The sequence below is a fragment of the Photinus pyralis genome, unplaced genomic scaffold, assembly GCF_008802855.1.
Source record: "Photinus pyralis isolate 1611_PpyrPB1 unplaced genomic scaffold, Ppyr1.3 Ppyr1.4_LG6, whole genome shotgun sequence".
In the NCBI taxonomy this organism is placed as follows: Eukaryota; Metazoa; Arthropoda; class Insecta; order Coleoptera; family Lampyridae; genus Photinus; species Photinus pyralis.
Window position 1 is genome coordinate 20,577,015 of NW_022170663.1, and position 16,862 is coordinate 20,593,876.

At 38.3% G+C, this 16,862-nt stretch overlaps 2 protein-coding genes and 1 non-coding gene across 7 annotated transcripts; 2 read left to right on the forward strand and 1 right to left on the reverse strand.

The window, feature by feature from the left end:
* Positions 1-2,996: 2,996 nt before the first annotated feature.
* Positions 2,997-15,529, forward strand: LOC116174172. Of its 5 annotated transcripts, none has more exons than XM_031492039.1 (7): positions 3,832-3,930; positions 12,717-12,850; positions 12,899-12,993; positions 13,048-13,232; positions 13,406-14,522; positions 14,650-14,909; positions 14,965-15,529. In XM_031492039.1, coding segments are annotated over exons 1-7 (2,232 nt in total). In that variant the 5' UTR covers positions 3,832-3,928; the 3' UTR covers positions 15,404-15,529. The 5 variants fall into 5 exon arrangements, with proteins under 5 accessions (XP_031347901.1, XP_031347899.1, XP_031347903.1 ...); XM_031492043.1 differs by having other exon boundaries at positions 14,650-14,913; positions 14,965-15,105; XM_031492041.1 differs by lacking the exons at positions 3,832-3,930; positions 12,899-12,993 and adding an exon at positions 2,997-3,008.
* On the forward strand, positions 3,152-3,696 carry LOC116174175 (mitochondrial import receptor subunit TOM20 homolog B-like). The gene has a single exon (XM_031492047.1). The coding sequence runs from the start codon at positions 3,214-3,216 to the stop codon at positions 3,694-3,696; it is 483 nt and encodes a 160-aa protein (XP_031347907.1). The 5' UTR covers positions 3,152-3,213.
* On the reverse strand, positions 4,000-4,071 carry Trnaa-ugc. Its single transcript has one exon. It is a non-coding gene; the product is annotated as a tRNA-Ala (tRNA).
* Positions 15,530-16,862: the final 1,333 nt, after the last annotated feature.

Here is a 16,862-nt window from a genome sequence, read left to right on the forward strand (position 1 = left end):
AACAGTAAGAACCGTTCGGCAGCGAGCACGAAAGAGACAGTAGGTAACATATACAGCGAAAAATTAGAACTGTATGAGGTACTCTCTCCACGGAAGAAACGATTAGTATTAGTCGAATCGTATAAAGCAACAGTAAGGCTGATAATATATTCCCACTTGAATACATAACTAAATACTGAATAAAACCATAGGCGCAACTGGGGGGGGGGGGGGTTTAGCCCCCAAAACCGAAATCAGCCCCCCCCCCCCAATCTATGCGAGGAATCATAATTCTTATGCAGCTTTACTTATTTGCCCTGAAAACCTGTATTTTATTTTTGAATTCGCTTGCTACCCGAGCGGAAGATTGTCGGCGTTGGTCGGTCGATGAACTAGTGAGTCATCTCTCAAGCTGCAATCATATTGCCAGTTTCTTCAGCAACCTGTGAAAGGTCATTTTCGGCCATGTGAAATTTATGAGCTGGTTAAGAAGAACAATATGGCTCAAGACCGTTTCTCTAATATTTCTCTTTGATATATAGAAAGAAATGTTTCCGTCGATTCCGAACAAATTGTTAATAAATTTGCAAAAAAAAACTAGAAAAATACCTTTACGCCTGTAGTAACATCAATAAAATATACTTCCTGTATTTTTTAATAACAAACGTGTAAAAAAATATAGAAAACGAGCTCTTGGGTATAACTATAGCATGTGGAAAACCAAATTTTGAAACTGGCATTAAATTTGCTTTTATTCCAAGTGCCTATGTATCAAATTTCATTTAAATACCTTCATAAATAAAAAAAATTAGCACTGCGCATGCGCAAAACCACATTTTGAAACTGGCATTAAATTTGCTTTTATTCCAAGTGCCTTTCATTTAAATACCTTCATAAATAAGAAAGTTAGCAATTCGGTTTATAAATGGTCGAGATGCGATGAGGGCACTGTGAATGCTGATCGATTAGGCTCAACTTTTGGAATTGCGTTTTATATGGCTAAAGGCTAAAGCCATGCGCATAATGAATTTCATGCAATTCGGTTCATAACTAAGGGAGATGTCAAAAGGGCCTTCTTTATTTTTTGGCCTACATTGCCAATTCACGAACTCCGATCTACAAATATGATAAAGAATCCACCTGCAAAATTTCATCGTAATCGGTCCATTCGTTTACGAGATATCGTGCTAACGGACGGACAGACAGACGGACAGATACCGCAAAATAATAATAATAAAATAATTTACATTTAGTAATGTTTTTAATGAAGTGAATGTGATGCTCAGAATTCAAATTTTCAACTTAGTAGAATGGGAATGCTAAGGAAAGAGGTATAAAAATTGGATGGTTTTTTGGAATGGGCTTTATAATGTACACCGGGCTGTAGCCCCCCCAAAAGTAGAAGTCTAGTTGCGCCTATGAATAAAACCATATAAAGATGCATAACCATCTGTACAATATAACAAATAAACTTGATTCAGTAACGGTACCTACTGAAACAAAAGCTTTGGAGCACGCCATGCTTCAATAAGCAGATAGGTAGCAAATGGGGGGTTTTAAAAATTTAACTAAATACGTTAAAACAATCAAATTCAAATCAGGGTTGCTCTCTGTTAATCACACGAGATAGCCCTAGGGTCTTCATTGATTACAAGAAAGGGAAAAGCGAGATATTAAAACCTTCCAAAATATGTACTCACCTACTATCTCCATTTCTTTTCCAGTTTGTATTTAATAATTTTACATTATAATGATTTTCAACTCTGCTTTCATGGGTTTATTGCTACCTACTGTTATGTGACGGAGCCCGACCTTCGCACCAAGGGCTCCCCGTACGAAGAATATGGTTAGAGCTCAGGCGCCTGCCACTTTGATCAGGACGTAACCTGTCTTATTATAATATCCAAGACTATTTGAAGCAATTCTGGGCGGAGGGGGGGGGGGGTCATTCGCATGCCTCTAATGCCCGTTTGCACCGACAAATTTAAGTGGAGCTTAGCTTAAGCGTACCTTAAAATCCATGACAAACAACCATTGTCTCAATAATCGTTGCCATGGATTTTAAGCTACGCTTAAGCTAAGCTCCACTTAAATTTGTCGGTGCAAACGGCCATAAGTACACTAACATCCTGTATAATCTTAAATGAAATGTAACCTGCGCCTGTGGGAAAATTCCCTACCATTGTTTAAATACAATGACCCTACCTATCCTTACCCAAATCCCTAAATGTCTTGAGTAAACGCACGCACTGAGAACTAACTACATAATAATCATTCTGCCTTTCTGCGGCGACTAATACCAGTTTGAAAAGCATGACGCGACGTCCTTGTGCAATTTGAATTGTTAACAACGCCCGGTGAACAATTCCATTGGCGTAACTTGTGATTTTTCCGTAAATGAAATGCATAAAAGCGGGAACGGTTCAAATTTAAAATTGCCAGATACTATCCTTACACCATACAGTACATACATAAGACTGCTCATTGCAATTCAAATGTCGTCAAGGGCATCGCCCGGGCATTGAAATTCAGGGTAGGTAAACTAATCTGTCCGAAGTTGTTCGATGATCTGAGTCTTATATATGTATAGAGCTACTAGGTAGTCCAGAAATAGTTTTTCAATGTAGAATTATTACTATTATTATATGATAACGAATTAAAACTGTTTTGGTAATGTTTCTCACATTGTGTGCAAGTATCCAGGAATTTTTCTAAGAAGAAAATATAGCGAAGTTGTAACATGGAGGGCCATTTAGAGAACTTGGCAATATTTTTTTGCAGAAAAGGTCGTAGGTAATGTATTTGGTACGAAACCTAAAGGCTCGTATGTCACAGGGGGAAAAAGAACAGCGAGATGGTTTTTCGTCCAAATCTACCTAAATCAATACCGAAGCTTAAACGGATTTTTGGGCTGAATTTCCTATAATGAAATCTAAACCTAAATATCGAAAGAAAGTTTAACTACCTATATAGAAACACTCAACTTTGAGGGAACGTGTTGGTTTGAGCAGAACGACTGCAAACTCTTAGTACGTGGTAATGTATGTTTATTTATTTTAATCGACCCATTGGCTCTTCTTCACGTTGGAAGTCTCACTTAGATTTATTCTTGAGGGGCGCTAGTCGAAACCGGTAAATTCTAACAATAGAATTTTGCAAAACGTCAGCTAAATGTCATTTTCCGCTTAAATAAGTACAATTTGGTATATTTACTTTGTCGAAATCTTCAATATAATGAACAGTATTCAGTTCATCTTTGCCTCGACACTTTTCAGTGCAGCATTTATAGTTATATGTATATATTTCGATAAACATCGTCACGAAGATCCACTCTTTCGCAAGAAATTAAAGTTGAGAAGACGAAAACCGTTACCGACCTACAGCGGTACGAGTTTGAAGCCCTCGGTAATTTTACAAACTGACAAAGAGTCGAAGATAGTCCAAGAGATACAATCGGCCGAAGCGTTTATGACAGTGGAGGATTATCAAAATGCTGTTGTCCATTTCGCAAACGCGATTGCTTGCTGCGTCGACCCTTCCGATTTATTAATTTCGTTAAACAGATCGTTACCAAATGAGGTGTATGTGACGCTCGTGGAAAGGTTGCAGAATAATTTTGCGGACCAAGTGCAGAAATTGAAGCATAACGACCAAATGAAGACGTTATTGGATGTTAGCTCCGTATGTGAGCTGTACGTTAAAAATAAAACATCATGAGCGAAATTAAATTTCCTTTTAAAGTTTAAAAACGTAAATAATTATTTACTTATCACTTTATCAGGGTCAAGTTTAAATTCGTTACTTCTGTAATCTACTGCGCACCTGCGGTCAATTTACGTAGTAGTTCATCACTAAAACGGAACAGTTTGAATTGTAATTACGTTCGTTACTGTTCATTAGTTTCGCTGTTCAGCTAACGTAAAAATAGAAGATCGGAACTGCATGAAAAATGTAAGTAGAGAAAATTGTTGCGTTTATGGAGAAATTATTGAATTAAATCATTATGAAATTTTAAAAAATTGGAGATGCCGGGGATCGAACCCGGGGCCTTTCACATGCAAAGCGAACGCTCTACCACTGAGCTACATCCCCTTTTGAATATCATAGTCTTGTAAGCGCTTTTACCGTTCAAATTTTCCCCGTTTTGATTAAATATCTAGTTTTTATAATTATCATTTCCTAATTCATTTTACAATAAACATATTTGCATATTAGTCATAAACTAAGGCAGGAAGAGGAAGTCAAATCCTTTTATTTAAATACCTATACGTTTATCTACATGTTTGCTGTAGGTACCGTTTCGTACAGATTTTTCCCCCTGGAAGTATCCCCAAATCCCAATTACACACTTACCTACAGGGTCAAGAGTGGGCTGTTTTTCTGAAAATATATATCCAATGGGGTCATCCCGCCTTCATTTTTTATTTCTGATCCACAAAGTAGGTACATTAAAAATAAAAAGACCCGTGTGTCCTCAATTTTTATTTGCGAGTAAAATAAACCCAAAATAAATTATTGAAAAGCTGTGTTTTTAGTCCGAATTTGAAACGCTTCAGACTAAATACGTCACAAACCTACAACCAATCACGTAGAAGTGAGCTGGCAACCTTACGCGAGGGTCTGACGTTTGTCACATTTGACGTTTTGAGAGGGATGTTTAACTGCATCTAGCACGAAAGATGACGCAAGTATAAATGCCATTCTCCTGCAATATTGCCAAGTCGTTATGTCATCTGAATGGTTCTAGGAGCTGATTGGTCGGGCTTATTACGTCACAGAGCCCGCCACAATCATATCGTTTTGAATAAACCTTTAAAACCGCACATGTTCATTATTTTTTTGCTAATCAGCCTCTATTTTTAAATAAACTTTTACTGTCCAAAAAAATGTTTTATGGTTTCACGTACACGCTTATTAAATTAGAACTGCGGAATTCAACTATACTGTAAACCCCCATTATGACAATTAATAGCACACATCTTTTCCTTTAATTTCATAGGTACTATTTAATTAACTAAAACAGTAATTATTAGCATCTAAAGAAATATAGGTAAGTAGTAGGTACGCAGGTACCTTAGCTTCAAAAAGTTGGAGCTGATGAGTACCTCCCTAGGTACTTGTTTTCAATTTCCACAAGGTGGATATATCTTTTGTACTAGGTATATGTATTGAAAGTGACTGAATAATAGTTCGCAATTAAGAAATGTCGGCCACCTGCGGGTGGGGTAATGTAACCGGGCTCGTGCCCCTATTTATTTCGGGTTTTTCGTGAAAGAGAAGGAAATGTAGGTATAATCTCAAATACCTATTGTTCCAAAAATAACCCAAAATAACATACTATTGAGCCCATATGACACATAAAATTAGTACTTAAATAGCAGAAAACTGGTTTGCGCGCATTTGATTCAGTTACGTTATAAATAATATAAAATACTTAGTGATTTGCCCAATTATTTGTCTGTCATTTTGTACTAAAATTTAGTCTCGTGTTCTTTGAACCTTATAGAGCTGACTATATACTCTTCGATCCACTTACATATTTTTAATTAATTAATCACAGAAATATCGACTTTGAAAAGGAAACTCAGTTCTTGCTTTTTCAAAACTTCAGTTGCGACTGTTTGTTGCTTTCGCTATGTTGTTCCTTCCACACAGAATGATCAAAAATAGACATATAAGTTGGGGCCAGGACCATGTACCTACTCGAAACATAAAAAAAATTAGCAAACATTACACCAAAAATGAACCCGATTTCAGACAAAAGGTTAACGGTATCAAACACATGATCCTGCATTAAGGTTAAATCGGTTTAAAAAGGGACTAGCAACAACACCTACAACGTTAAAAATTAATACGATATGGCTAATGGTGTAACACTTGCACCGTCACAGAAAGTTCTAATGGAAAACATTGTACTGATAGAGGTGTTAATCGTTCCCAAATTACCAAAAAACTAATTCTTGGCATCGACTTCTGGCAAGCAATGGGCATTACCCCAGACCTTCATAATGATGTTTGACATTTTAGAGAGGCGTCCAAGCCATTCACATGTTCGATAGACGTAGAAGATCTTCTATTTCCAAAAGAAAGAACACATACCTGGTGGAACTAATTGAATTAAAACCAGGGGTAAGATGAAGACCTATCAAACAAAGATACTACCCGGTCTCACCACATAAACAAAAGATTATAAATGAACAATTACAGGAGATGTTGGATCTGGGTGTTATTGAAACGTCACCAAGTCCATGGGCCAGTGTTTTGTACCGAAAAAAGGTGGAACGCACAGGTTTTGTGTTGATTACCGTCGGCTTAACAAAGAAAGATGGCTATCCTCTCCCTTATATTTCAACCATTCTGGAGCAATTACGGTATCTCACAAGCACATGTTGGAATATTCCACCCTCAACTTCGTCCATACCTGGGCGTGGATTATTCAATTCATGCGCTTGCCATTTAGACTGTCCAACGCCTCTGCAACGTGACAGTTCTAGTCATCTTAGACGACATTATTGTCGTATCTCAGTCATTTGAAAACCACCCGAAGGCCCTAGACACTGCATTTGCTTGCAGCTGGTTTTTCGGTGAAACAGGAGAAATGTAAATTTTGTTTATCAGAGTTGAACCGATCCGGACAAAATGAAGGCAATTCTGAACATACCTACCAACCCCTAATAATGTGGTACAGCTGCTTGGTGCCGGAAATTTATAAAGGACCGTACCACTCGTTTAGCGCCAGTTGACCCGGAAAAACCAAAAATTCATTCGTATATGAGCCGTATCAAAAGTCGTGTTGGCAAATGCCATGCTATTTTAATTAGGTACCAGAAGAAAAATTCCCCTTCTGTAAATCGTATGTAATTTATTGTAATACATATAATAACAGTAACAGTCACTTTAGGTAAATACGCAATAAATAATAAAGCACGGCAATTAAGTCGTGCCATCCATCATTTTTAAATTAAAATGAACAAAGGGGGAGTTAGATATGCAATGCATAATGTGTACAGTTAATAATAGAGTAAAAGAAATGATAATGTATATTCCGCATTTGTCCACATTGCTAAAGCCGGGACTTCTGCATTTGCATGTTATTGCGTTTCAAATGACATGCAAAGTTAAATTTACCTTTTAATGCTTACGATCCACGTGTAGACATGAATTTCGATAATGCATTCAAATATTTTCCATCAATTTTAATTAGTTGTGTTTTGTAATGGGACTTTTTTGGTTTTTGCATCTGCTTTTTCCAGGTGAACCAGTCGCAACCATTTTTCGATTGATTTTCGAGACCAATGTTTGGTAAAAAGCTTTGGTGCTTTTCACATACACCATAGACATCCTTTACACACTCACACTTTATTGGAGTAGGTACTTTGGCAGCTAATGTACGATATAATAAGATGACAAAAACCAAAAAACGTTTCGACTTGGGTGCTATCATAATCAGAATTTGGGTTTTCTGCAAGGTTTTCGTTATAACTGCATGTATAATGAGAAGACGAACAAATCACATCCATCAATTATACAGTAATAGGATTCCTTTCCTAGAAAGGCGTTACGTGTACCTATAGCGATTAAATTAATGGAGTAAATTGCCCTCATTATTCAAGGGTGGGTAGCTGCAGTACGTATGCGCTCGATTTCTTAACTTAAAATAGATTCTCTACTATTACAATTTGTATAGCAATCCCGCTGATGGTCACTGATATCATTAAACCCCCGCGAAGCTTGCGCTCGCACGGAAACTTTGCTAAAATAATTAAGGGCGCGCGGGTTTTACGGAAAGCTAAACAAACACGATAAAACTTTTTTATTATCTATTATACGCATGTACATTATAAATTGAATAATTATAGCCCCAATCGTGGCGGAGGAAATGGAAATACGCGCTATTGCGTGTATCGAGATTTTACGCTAAATTGGCTATCGTCATAAAAATCCTAGATTAGGGTCAGCGATATTGGTTCCTATTAGCCTTGATGTCGGAAAATGTTTCAAGGGCGTGTCCGCAAATTTTTTAAGGAAACTGGCAATCTGGTTCGAATATACTTCAAATCTGTTCGGTATTATACATTTATATGGGTCAACAGGTCGTCGCGACGTCCTGAGACGTCACCTTATTTGTAGCGAATCTATAATAGTTGGTCACGAATATTCAGCCTATAATAGTATGCAAGGGTAACAAGGATAAAATAAGGGTCGCAATCCAATTTCTTGTGCCGGAATTTCTTTATTCTCGCTTTTGTAGGTGTCAGCGGCGGTTTGTTTTAACGGTCCCGTCGTAGACCGGTACAAACGTGTAACGTGCAGAAAGCTCTCCAACAGTTTAAATTACTGTACAGTTACTGTTCTTTATTGCAACATAGACGCTGTGGTTGTGACCAAAGAAAGTAGGTTGGGTTTTTTACGGCCGATGAAAGGTAATTGCTTCTGTTACTTTCTAGCACAAGAGATCAATTTTATGATTGCTTCCGTAGTGCAGTGCCAAAGTGCTTACAAAATTGTTATCTTTTGTTATTATGCGCATACGAAAGTAGAGGGATTCAGGAACACCGACAGTTGACCGCAGTTTCCATCCCGGATGGAATAAATATTATCAGGATTTTCTTGCCATCAAAAATGAGTCGCTGTCGAATCACCTTTGGAATTTTTGTTTACATGGGAAGCTTGATCTTCCAAAGGCGCCTCGACCGCCACTCATTTTTGATCGCCTGGTAATCTACATGTTCGTGCGGAAAGGACGCAAACTGTAATTAAATTTCTCTTTTCCTTGGGTTTTATTTTGACAGAAAGTGAAAAATTCAATTGCCTGCTTTCTTACTTGATCCCTTCGATGACAAATAGATTTAGGTACTGCAGCATTTTAGTTCCACTAAACTACTGTTTCACTCTTCTTTTATTTTCTGCAACATTCAGAAACATTTCAGGCGATAGAGTGAATCCAACTATTTGTTTTACCCTTGAATCTATTGTGCGTGCCCCAGGGTCTTAATCCGAGAGATGCAGTTAAGAATCTGGTTAAATAATCTGACGACCCTCTTAGGCTGCAACTACCTGATCTGTGCAGCCTCACCAAGGATGTGTTCCACTGTCTCTTCCTCCTCAAGGCAGAAGCGATATGTGTTATCCTCAGCTACCCTAGTTTTGTTGAGATGATATCTCAGGAGGGGAGGGGGGGCAGTATCCAGTTACCAGGTGTCCAGGCCTCTGTATCCTTAGTTCACTTCTTCTAAATGTTAGCAGCGAGCGGGTATTAGTCTGCTGGAAACTGATTATGTTTCTTGCATTGTCTTCGTCCAGAGACTGACATCCATATACGTTTCCACTCTGTGCTGAGGTGGTTTCTTATCAGTCCTCCAGTTAGACTTGCTGGTGTCCCACTGTCCGAGCAAATGTAAACCAACCATGCTTCGTATGTTCTTATTGTATTCGCTCGTATTTCTCGATGTTATTCGTAGTGTTGAAGCCCCTCGCGAGGGCAAAAATCGCTTCCTCCATGCTTGAAATCGTTTCAATAAAAGTTGGAAGCTTGCACCTACCGTGTATATAAATAGCAAACGCTTATTTCGACGCGGTGTGCGGAGGTTACATTTTACAGTGAGCAAATTCCTGCACGTTTTATTTAAATTCGACCCCAAAATGTATCCACGGCTAGCTCAATTTATGAAAAATTACCTTGTTCCAATTCCCTCAGTAAAATGCACTTATTTTGCTTTTTACCTGTAAATTCAAAAACATCATCTTACGCTTTCGACCACCTTGATGACAAATAAATACCCAAAAATTTAAACGATATTGAAATCTAAATCAATCAATTTCCACATTCCAATACATCCCACTTTTTGGAACCCATATTAAGTCTGCTATTTAAAAAAAAATTAAACAAATATATAGTCAACATGTTGTTAATTAAAGTGTTTGTATAATTTACCATGATTTTCCCTTAAAGATATGTTAATTTTGCATATACAGGGTGACAATTTGAAAACTTACCACCCCCCATATCATAGTAAATAAACAAGATATTTAAAAAAATCAAAATCCGTTTCGGTAATTCGGAGGGGGAATCACAATTACATAGTTGGCGACGCACCCCCTCACACCCCCTGCGCCCCAGCCACCCCAACTTTTAAATCTTAAATAGTGACCCCCCGTGTGTGATACGTCGTTGGAAAACTCTGAAAAAATGCTTTCCAACCATACCAAATATCATTCCATTTAGGTTAGTAATTATCGTGCAAATCAAAAAATAAACTAATATGATACATTTTCTAAAGTTGGCTTTTATTTCAATAAATGTTCAAAATGGTTTCCGTTCTTGGTAAGACAGTAATACTATGTGATCAAAAATGAGTTGCTGTCGAGTCGCCCTTTGAAATTTTTGTCGCCAACTACGTCATTGTGATTCCCCCTCCGAATTACCGAAACCGATTTTGATTTTTTTTAATATCTCGTTTATTTACTAATGCCCGTTTGCACCGACAAATTTAAGCGGAGCTTAGCTTAAGCGTCCCTTAAAATCCATGGCAACCATTGTCTCAATAATCGTTGCCATGGATTTTAAGGGACGCTTAAATTTGTCGGTGCAAACGAGCATAAGATATGCGTGGTGGTAAGTTTTCAAATTGTCACCCTGTATAAAATAACAGTACCTCATATAAAATATATCGTTCTGTAGATGACGACGTTTGGATACGTCAGATTAAGGGCGGTTATTCCTAGGTGACAATGCTTCGTGCATTGGCCGCAAACAATTTTCTTTATGGCGAAAAATAAACACGACACGGAGCGGCACGTTTAAGTGATTTGTCCTCGACCGATAATATGTGTCTTTATTTCTATTCTAATACGTACGCTGCCTTATGAGCCCTGTTCGACGGTGGGGCTGATTTCTCGCACCGCGTGGGGGAAAACGCCGCGTTGATTTTGTTGACATTACCGCGTGTTTTTTTTAGATGAGGGTTCGACAGCTAAGGTCATATCCCCTTTTAATTTTCATCTATGTAACCACACAACTAAATTTTCCCATACACTTCGATACTTTTCAAGAAATTCAATAAATTTCTAGCTTTATCCCAGCTGGTAAAATTTTGATTATAATTTGGCATAATACTATGTGTTACACGCTCATTAGAGAATACTGGACAGTCCTTTATTATATGGGCCACCGTGAGGGCCATCCTACATCGATTGCACTGTCGGGAATTAGTACGATTCAGTAGATGTTCATGGGTTATTTGAATGTGCCCTATTCTCAGACGGTGCATCTTTACACTTTCTTCTCTAGTTGCGCCTGGCAGTGCAAACACTCCCTTTGCGATGGGTTTTATTTGTGAAAGGTGAGTATTTGTTGCTGTCCATTTTTCTTGCCATTCCGTGTGGCATTCGTTTTTCAAGTTTTTCCCGAGGTCATATGGAGCAGCATACCGCGTGTTGATTCTACTGCTAATTGTGGTGTGATGCGTATCAGCTACCATATGTAGCACAACTTAAAAACAATAATAACATTTTCTTAGCAGTGGGAGCAAGAGCTATTATCTAAATATTTTTCACTTAATTTTAATAAGCGCTGTAAGAAGAGCTTTAAATCATATTTTAAATTGGGGAATTTTAAATTTAATTACACTTATTACATTCGGCGGCGGTGCTCCTATATTTTCCAGTTATATAATCATGATCTCTTACGTTTATTTTTTCTATATCGTCAAATTTTATTCCACATATTTATATCAAAGTCAAGCCCAACTTTACCTATTTATAAAATTCGATAAAAGAATACAAATTTATAGCTACCGTTATAGCTTTGGCAATGAGAGGTACACCCTTACTCTGCCTTAAACGTTACCTAAAATGTTATGCTTGTGCTATTGAGACCTGCTAAATAGTTCCTAATTTAGATAATCGTTGGGATCAGTTGGACTGTATCCTAAAGGCAGGGGCCCTGCGCACCGCTACATATCCACATGCAACATATACTCTTCTCAAGATAAATTATGTAACTGTTGCAAGTTGTGTTACACTGTAATGCCACTGTTCCAACTTCCTAGGTCAAAGTCACATGTGTCAAATTACATAAAAGGTACTGGGGGTTTTAGGGACCTTCAGCGAATTCAGGAATGAAGGTTTTCGAAATCTTTCTTCCTATGAATATACCTACCTGCTGGCCAAAAACCATACAAAGATTTGAATTGAAAGGAGAAAACATTTTACGTTTCCAGTATCTCGTCGCTGGGAAATTCCGCTTTCATAATAATGTATTTATCACTTTTCGCCATTTGTATAAATCAAAGAACAATTACATTAAAATACCATTAACAACACGCTTTACAGTCAATTTTGATTAGCAGATTAAATAATCATCGATTGACCTTTTTAGTAATCCAATTTCCTAAAGATCCGACTGCATTATATATGAAGTTCTGGGGAAAATCGATGTCAATACTTGTTATACCTATGCCTACGTTAAAATATTTGACCCGGAGAAAGTTTGTTGATAAACTTTTCCTCCAAGAGTTGATAAGTTTAAGGTCAATAATCACGAATCAATTTGAAAGGTGGTTGTGGACGTTCATTCATTAATTCTGTCATATTGAGGTTAAGGTTTAGTTTTATCACGATTAAATAGGGGGATGTAATTAATTGGCCCCGCTTTGTATATGTAGGTTGACGCCACCGATAAAAATTAGGGCACACCATTACGAATTATTGCACCAAGTATTTGCATCATTTTTCAGGAGGCGTACACTTCAGCTAGATTTTGAAAATAATCCCAAACTAGTCACGGCCGATAAGTACCCCCAACACAGCGGGTTCCCTCCGGGAATAACCGTCGACGAACTTTTCCGTTTTCGAAGAAAAAAACCGACAGGTAAGAATAATGTGTTTGTCTGCGTGTAACTTACAAGTAAATTCATAGATGTGGTCATTCAGGACAATCTAAAATTAGATGGTGGTTCATTTCAATCAATCAAATCTGAGTATAAACGTAGATTTCGGAAAGATTTGCTAGCCGTGCGTTACCAAAAAAGGGTCCGTTTTTGTTATACGCCACGTTTATGGTTTTAGATAGAGACGCCTAAAGCGGTAAAAGGACGAAGGCCCAGAGATACTCTTAAGATCGAAGGTGACTTTTACTTTAACCCGGAATACTATGACTCCTACGTAGAGTATCCCGTCGAAACAGCGGCGAATAGACTTTTGAGCACTCCCATGGAGGTGAAGGATGAGTCGGAAAATAGCGAAGATGAGGAGTAAGTGATTAGGGTATGGCACGCAAATGCTTTTGCTATCGATTTCACGTGCATCTTATAAAGCAAATGCTATAACGTTTCAGTTGCACAGCACCTTTCGTTAAGGGTAGTTTGTATTAGGTAGCGGCACGTCACCGTTTCGTTTAATGTTAGTAAGTGAGCATTTCTTTTAGATTAAACAAACACATCAAACTCGGTCGCCATTTATTTCGTCGACCCACTCAATTGAAACTTGAAGGCGAAATTTGGAATGCAACTGAAAGTGCCGAAAAATTCGTACAGTATTTATTAGCAGAGAAAACGCAGCTGTTGAGGCATCCGACAACGTTAAAAATGGAAGGAGATATGGAAACAAAGACTGAAAATAGAGATAAGTACGTTGCATACGAAAATCAAATTAGACCCAATCTTCTAAAAACGGATACGCATCTTCACCTAGAAGGCAATATCGACATATCCACCGAGAATCGAGATAAATTTTTACCACCCGAATTGCTTCCGCGTCCACCTCTTGCAAAACGTAACACCAACCTGCACATGGAAGGCGACATGCACCTCGGGTCCGAAAATCGAGACAAGTTTATACCACTCGATCCTCTTCCACGTCCACCTCTCACCAAACGCGGCACCAACCTGCATCTCGAAGGTGACATGACCTTAAATTCAGAATACAGGAATATTTTCGTCGGATTTGAGGAACTCGAGAGGATCCGTCCGGCGTTTCCCACGAACAATTTAAAGTCCGACGGATTTCTTCAGACTGAAACAGAAACCTCGAAATTCGTCAAGCACGATATTCAACCGGTGATTCCGTTGCTTCGTAATTACGACGTCGGCAAGAGAATCAATTTAGGCGACGAGCCCATTGTTAAAAAGGCGGAGTATAAGTCAAAATTTGTTCAGCATCCCAAAGCCGAACGCAGCGCGCAGAGACCTAAGGAAAATTTGAAGATGGAAGGTACGCTTGACGTCGCAACTGAAAACAAGGCCCAGTTCGTTGTCAAAACACCTTCGAAATCTGCACTAAAAAAAGTCGGGACCAATCTGCAGCTCGAGGGGAAGCTAGATTTAAATCCAGAGTACAAAAACGCCTATGTTAATTTTTATAAGGATGCGTACGGGAAATTTGGTGTAGTCAAAGATGCGAGTTCCCATCGAGGGAGACGGCAGCATTTGAAAAGTGAAGGCGATATGGAAACAAATCCAGAGTATAAAAGTGCCTTCGTCGATTTCCCACGGCAGAGACCTTCAACTCGCAAACCTGATGGTCACATGCACACAGAAGGAAATGTAAGTATTTTTTAAATATGCAAACTTAGATTACATCATTAGAATTGCGTGTCAATACTTTTAATCTACTTTTAAGTGTTCTGTGCACACCACTGGGCGATTTCTGTGTTACATCGAGCTGTTTTAGATAAGCAACATGACGGAGAAGAGAGCTCAGTTTATCGAACACCCGGCGTCTAAGCCCCATCTTATGAAAAGGAGAACGGAGTTGAAACTGGAAGGTCCATTTGAGTGCTACCCTGAATATCGACGCGCTTACATCGATTACGTAACGCGCGACAACGCGGCAGGACGTCAACCTCGATTTCCACAAAATCTGAACGCGCAACGGAGGAGGGTCTTTGACGAGTCTATTGAGGGACCACCACCCGCTCCTGCCGAGACCACGTAAGTAAGTAGAGTTTTTACAATACTCAGGCACGCGTAAAGTTGTGATTTTTAGAAAGAAATCTGTAAGTTTGGCCGTGAACGGTAACCGTCGTCATCGCAGCCTCTCTCCAGCTTCGCAAAAGGTCAACCTATCCAAAGTAGAAACGCGCCTCTTTGGTCCCAAGTTGCCCCATCACAATTCCAGCAAAAGCGCACCGCGCCCCAAACCACCACTCCCCACCGAAAGTGAAAGAAAGTCACGTGCAAGTAAACGCTTTGGTTCCCCTGAACTGATAGAAGACTTGGCCTATGTACCATCAGTTGACCCCTCCACTCAACGCATCGCAAGATACGAAGACGACAGAAAACGCGACAAGCATTCTTTCGTGGTGCTTGCAAATATCGAATTGCAACCTTGCACCGATTCCAATAACAATCGTTTCGGAAGCAAGCAATTGTTCAAAGAGCAAAAGTGGATGCCTTCTTGGTACTCGACTTCCTCCAATAAGTAAACTGGTTATATAATTACCTCCATATAGTGCCATTAACTTTATGTATCGACTGCCAGTGTGTAATAGATAGATGGAGTTGTTTCTGTTAAGATTGTTATTTTGTGAAGAAATAAATGTTTTTTGATAAAAGTATTATTGCTTGCCATAACCTCCATAACCCCGGTTTGTTGTTTTCTTGCTATTTGACCGGTACTAGTCTGAGATCGGCCGGGAAAAACCTTTTCCGTTGCCCTGTGGAATCTAAAACGACCACAATTTTCAAGATTGGACCACTACACCAAAAGTTATAGGCCTTCGAATTTTGTTTAGAAGTCATCAGCTTCTTGCCCTTAACTTTTAATGTAAAGATCCCATGCTTAAAAAAAGCAGTTACCTTCCTGGTCTATTTCGAACGAGTTGTTTTTCGCGTAGAATTTACAGGCGAGTGTGCTTAACCAAAAATTGGCGAATTTTGGATCGATCAGGAATTTTTTTCTTATGCGATATGCTTGTCTTTAGTAGAAGAATCTTTGGTTAAAATGTCAAAAAAAATATCTCTATAAAGTTAGCATTGCGCATTCTGCGCCTGCGCACATTAATCGTAAAGATTTTTGTTGTGGTTGAGGTGCCAGAGCTATAAGCTACCGAATACAAAAGAACGAGCTAAACATCTTACAAACTGTAAGGCCTTAATATGCCCATTTCATTTGTAGTGTACCAACTTGCGCTAGTGCCACGTAAGGTATTGAGGGGAACGATCTGAAGATAACCAATAGAGACTGCATTGGTTCTGTGACTTCAGCTGAAGAAGAAATGTTGTGTTAGATGGTTAACGGTAGTGAGAGAGGGTATGGTAAGAGAGATGAGCAGTGCGCTACTATGCACATAATCTCCTATCGCATTCCAATTTGAATTCGATGATTTTCATTTATTTAGATTAAAATTGTGAAGCAAACCAGGAAAATCAAGAAAATATAAAAGTTATAGACAAAAAACCGATTTTAAAAATATAATAATATATTGTTGTGTAAACTACGTCATGCCGACTTTTAGATTGAACACAAACTCGATCATACTATTTGAATTCGAGTTCAATGTGGTTTTGTATCAGAATCGTTTGATTTTGTTTAAATAATTCCTTTGTTTATTTTCATTTTTAATTGTAAAGTGATTAAGTTTAATCATTTGAAAATAATTGCGCTTTGTTATTGTAAAAGTTTATCTCCGGTCAGTGCGATAAGAATTCGTTATTGCTGCGCAAAGCTAATTAAATTTCGAGGTAAACATAGGTAGTAATCTTTGCAATTCTTTATAATGTATTTTGTGTTTCATATGCAGCATTTTATATTTTTCGTGAGTTTCAATCTTTGTTTTTGACATCGACTTGATTTAACCTCAATGCAGTGTCACATGTTTGATACCGTTAACTTTTATTCTTTGAAATCGATTTTATTTATTTATATAAATGGTGCCTCAATTT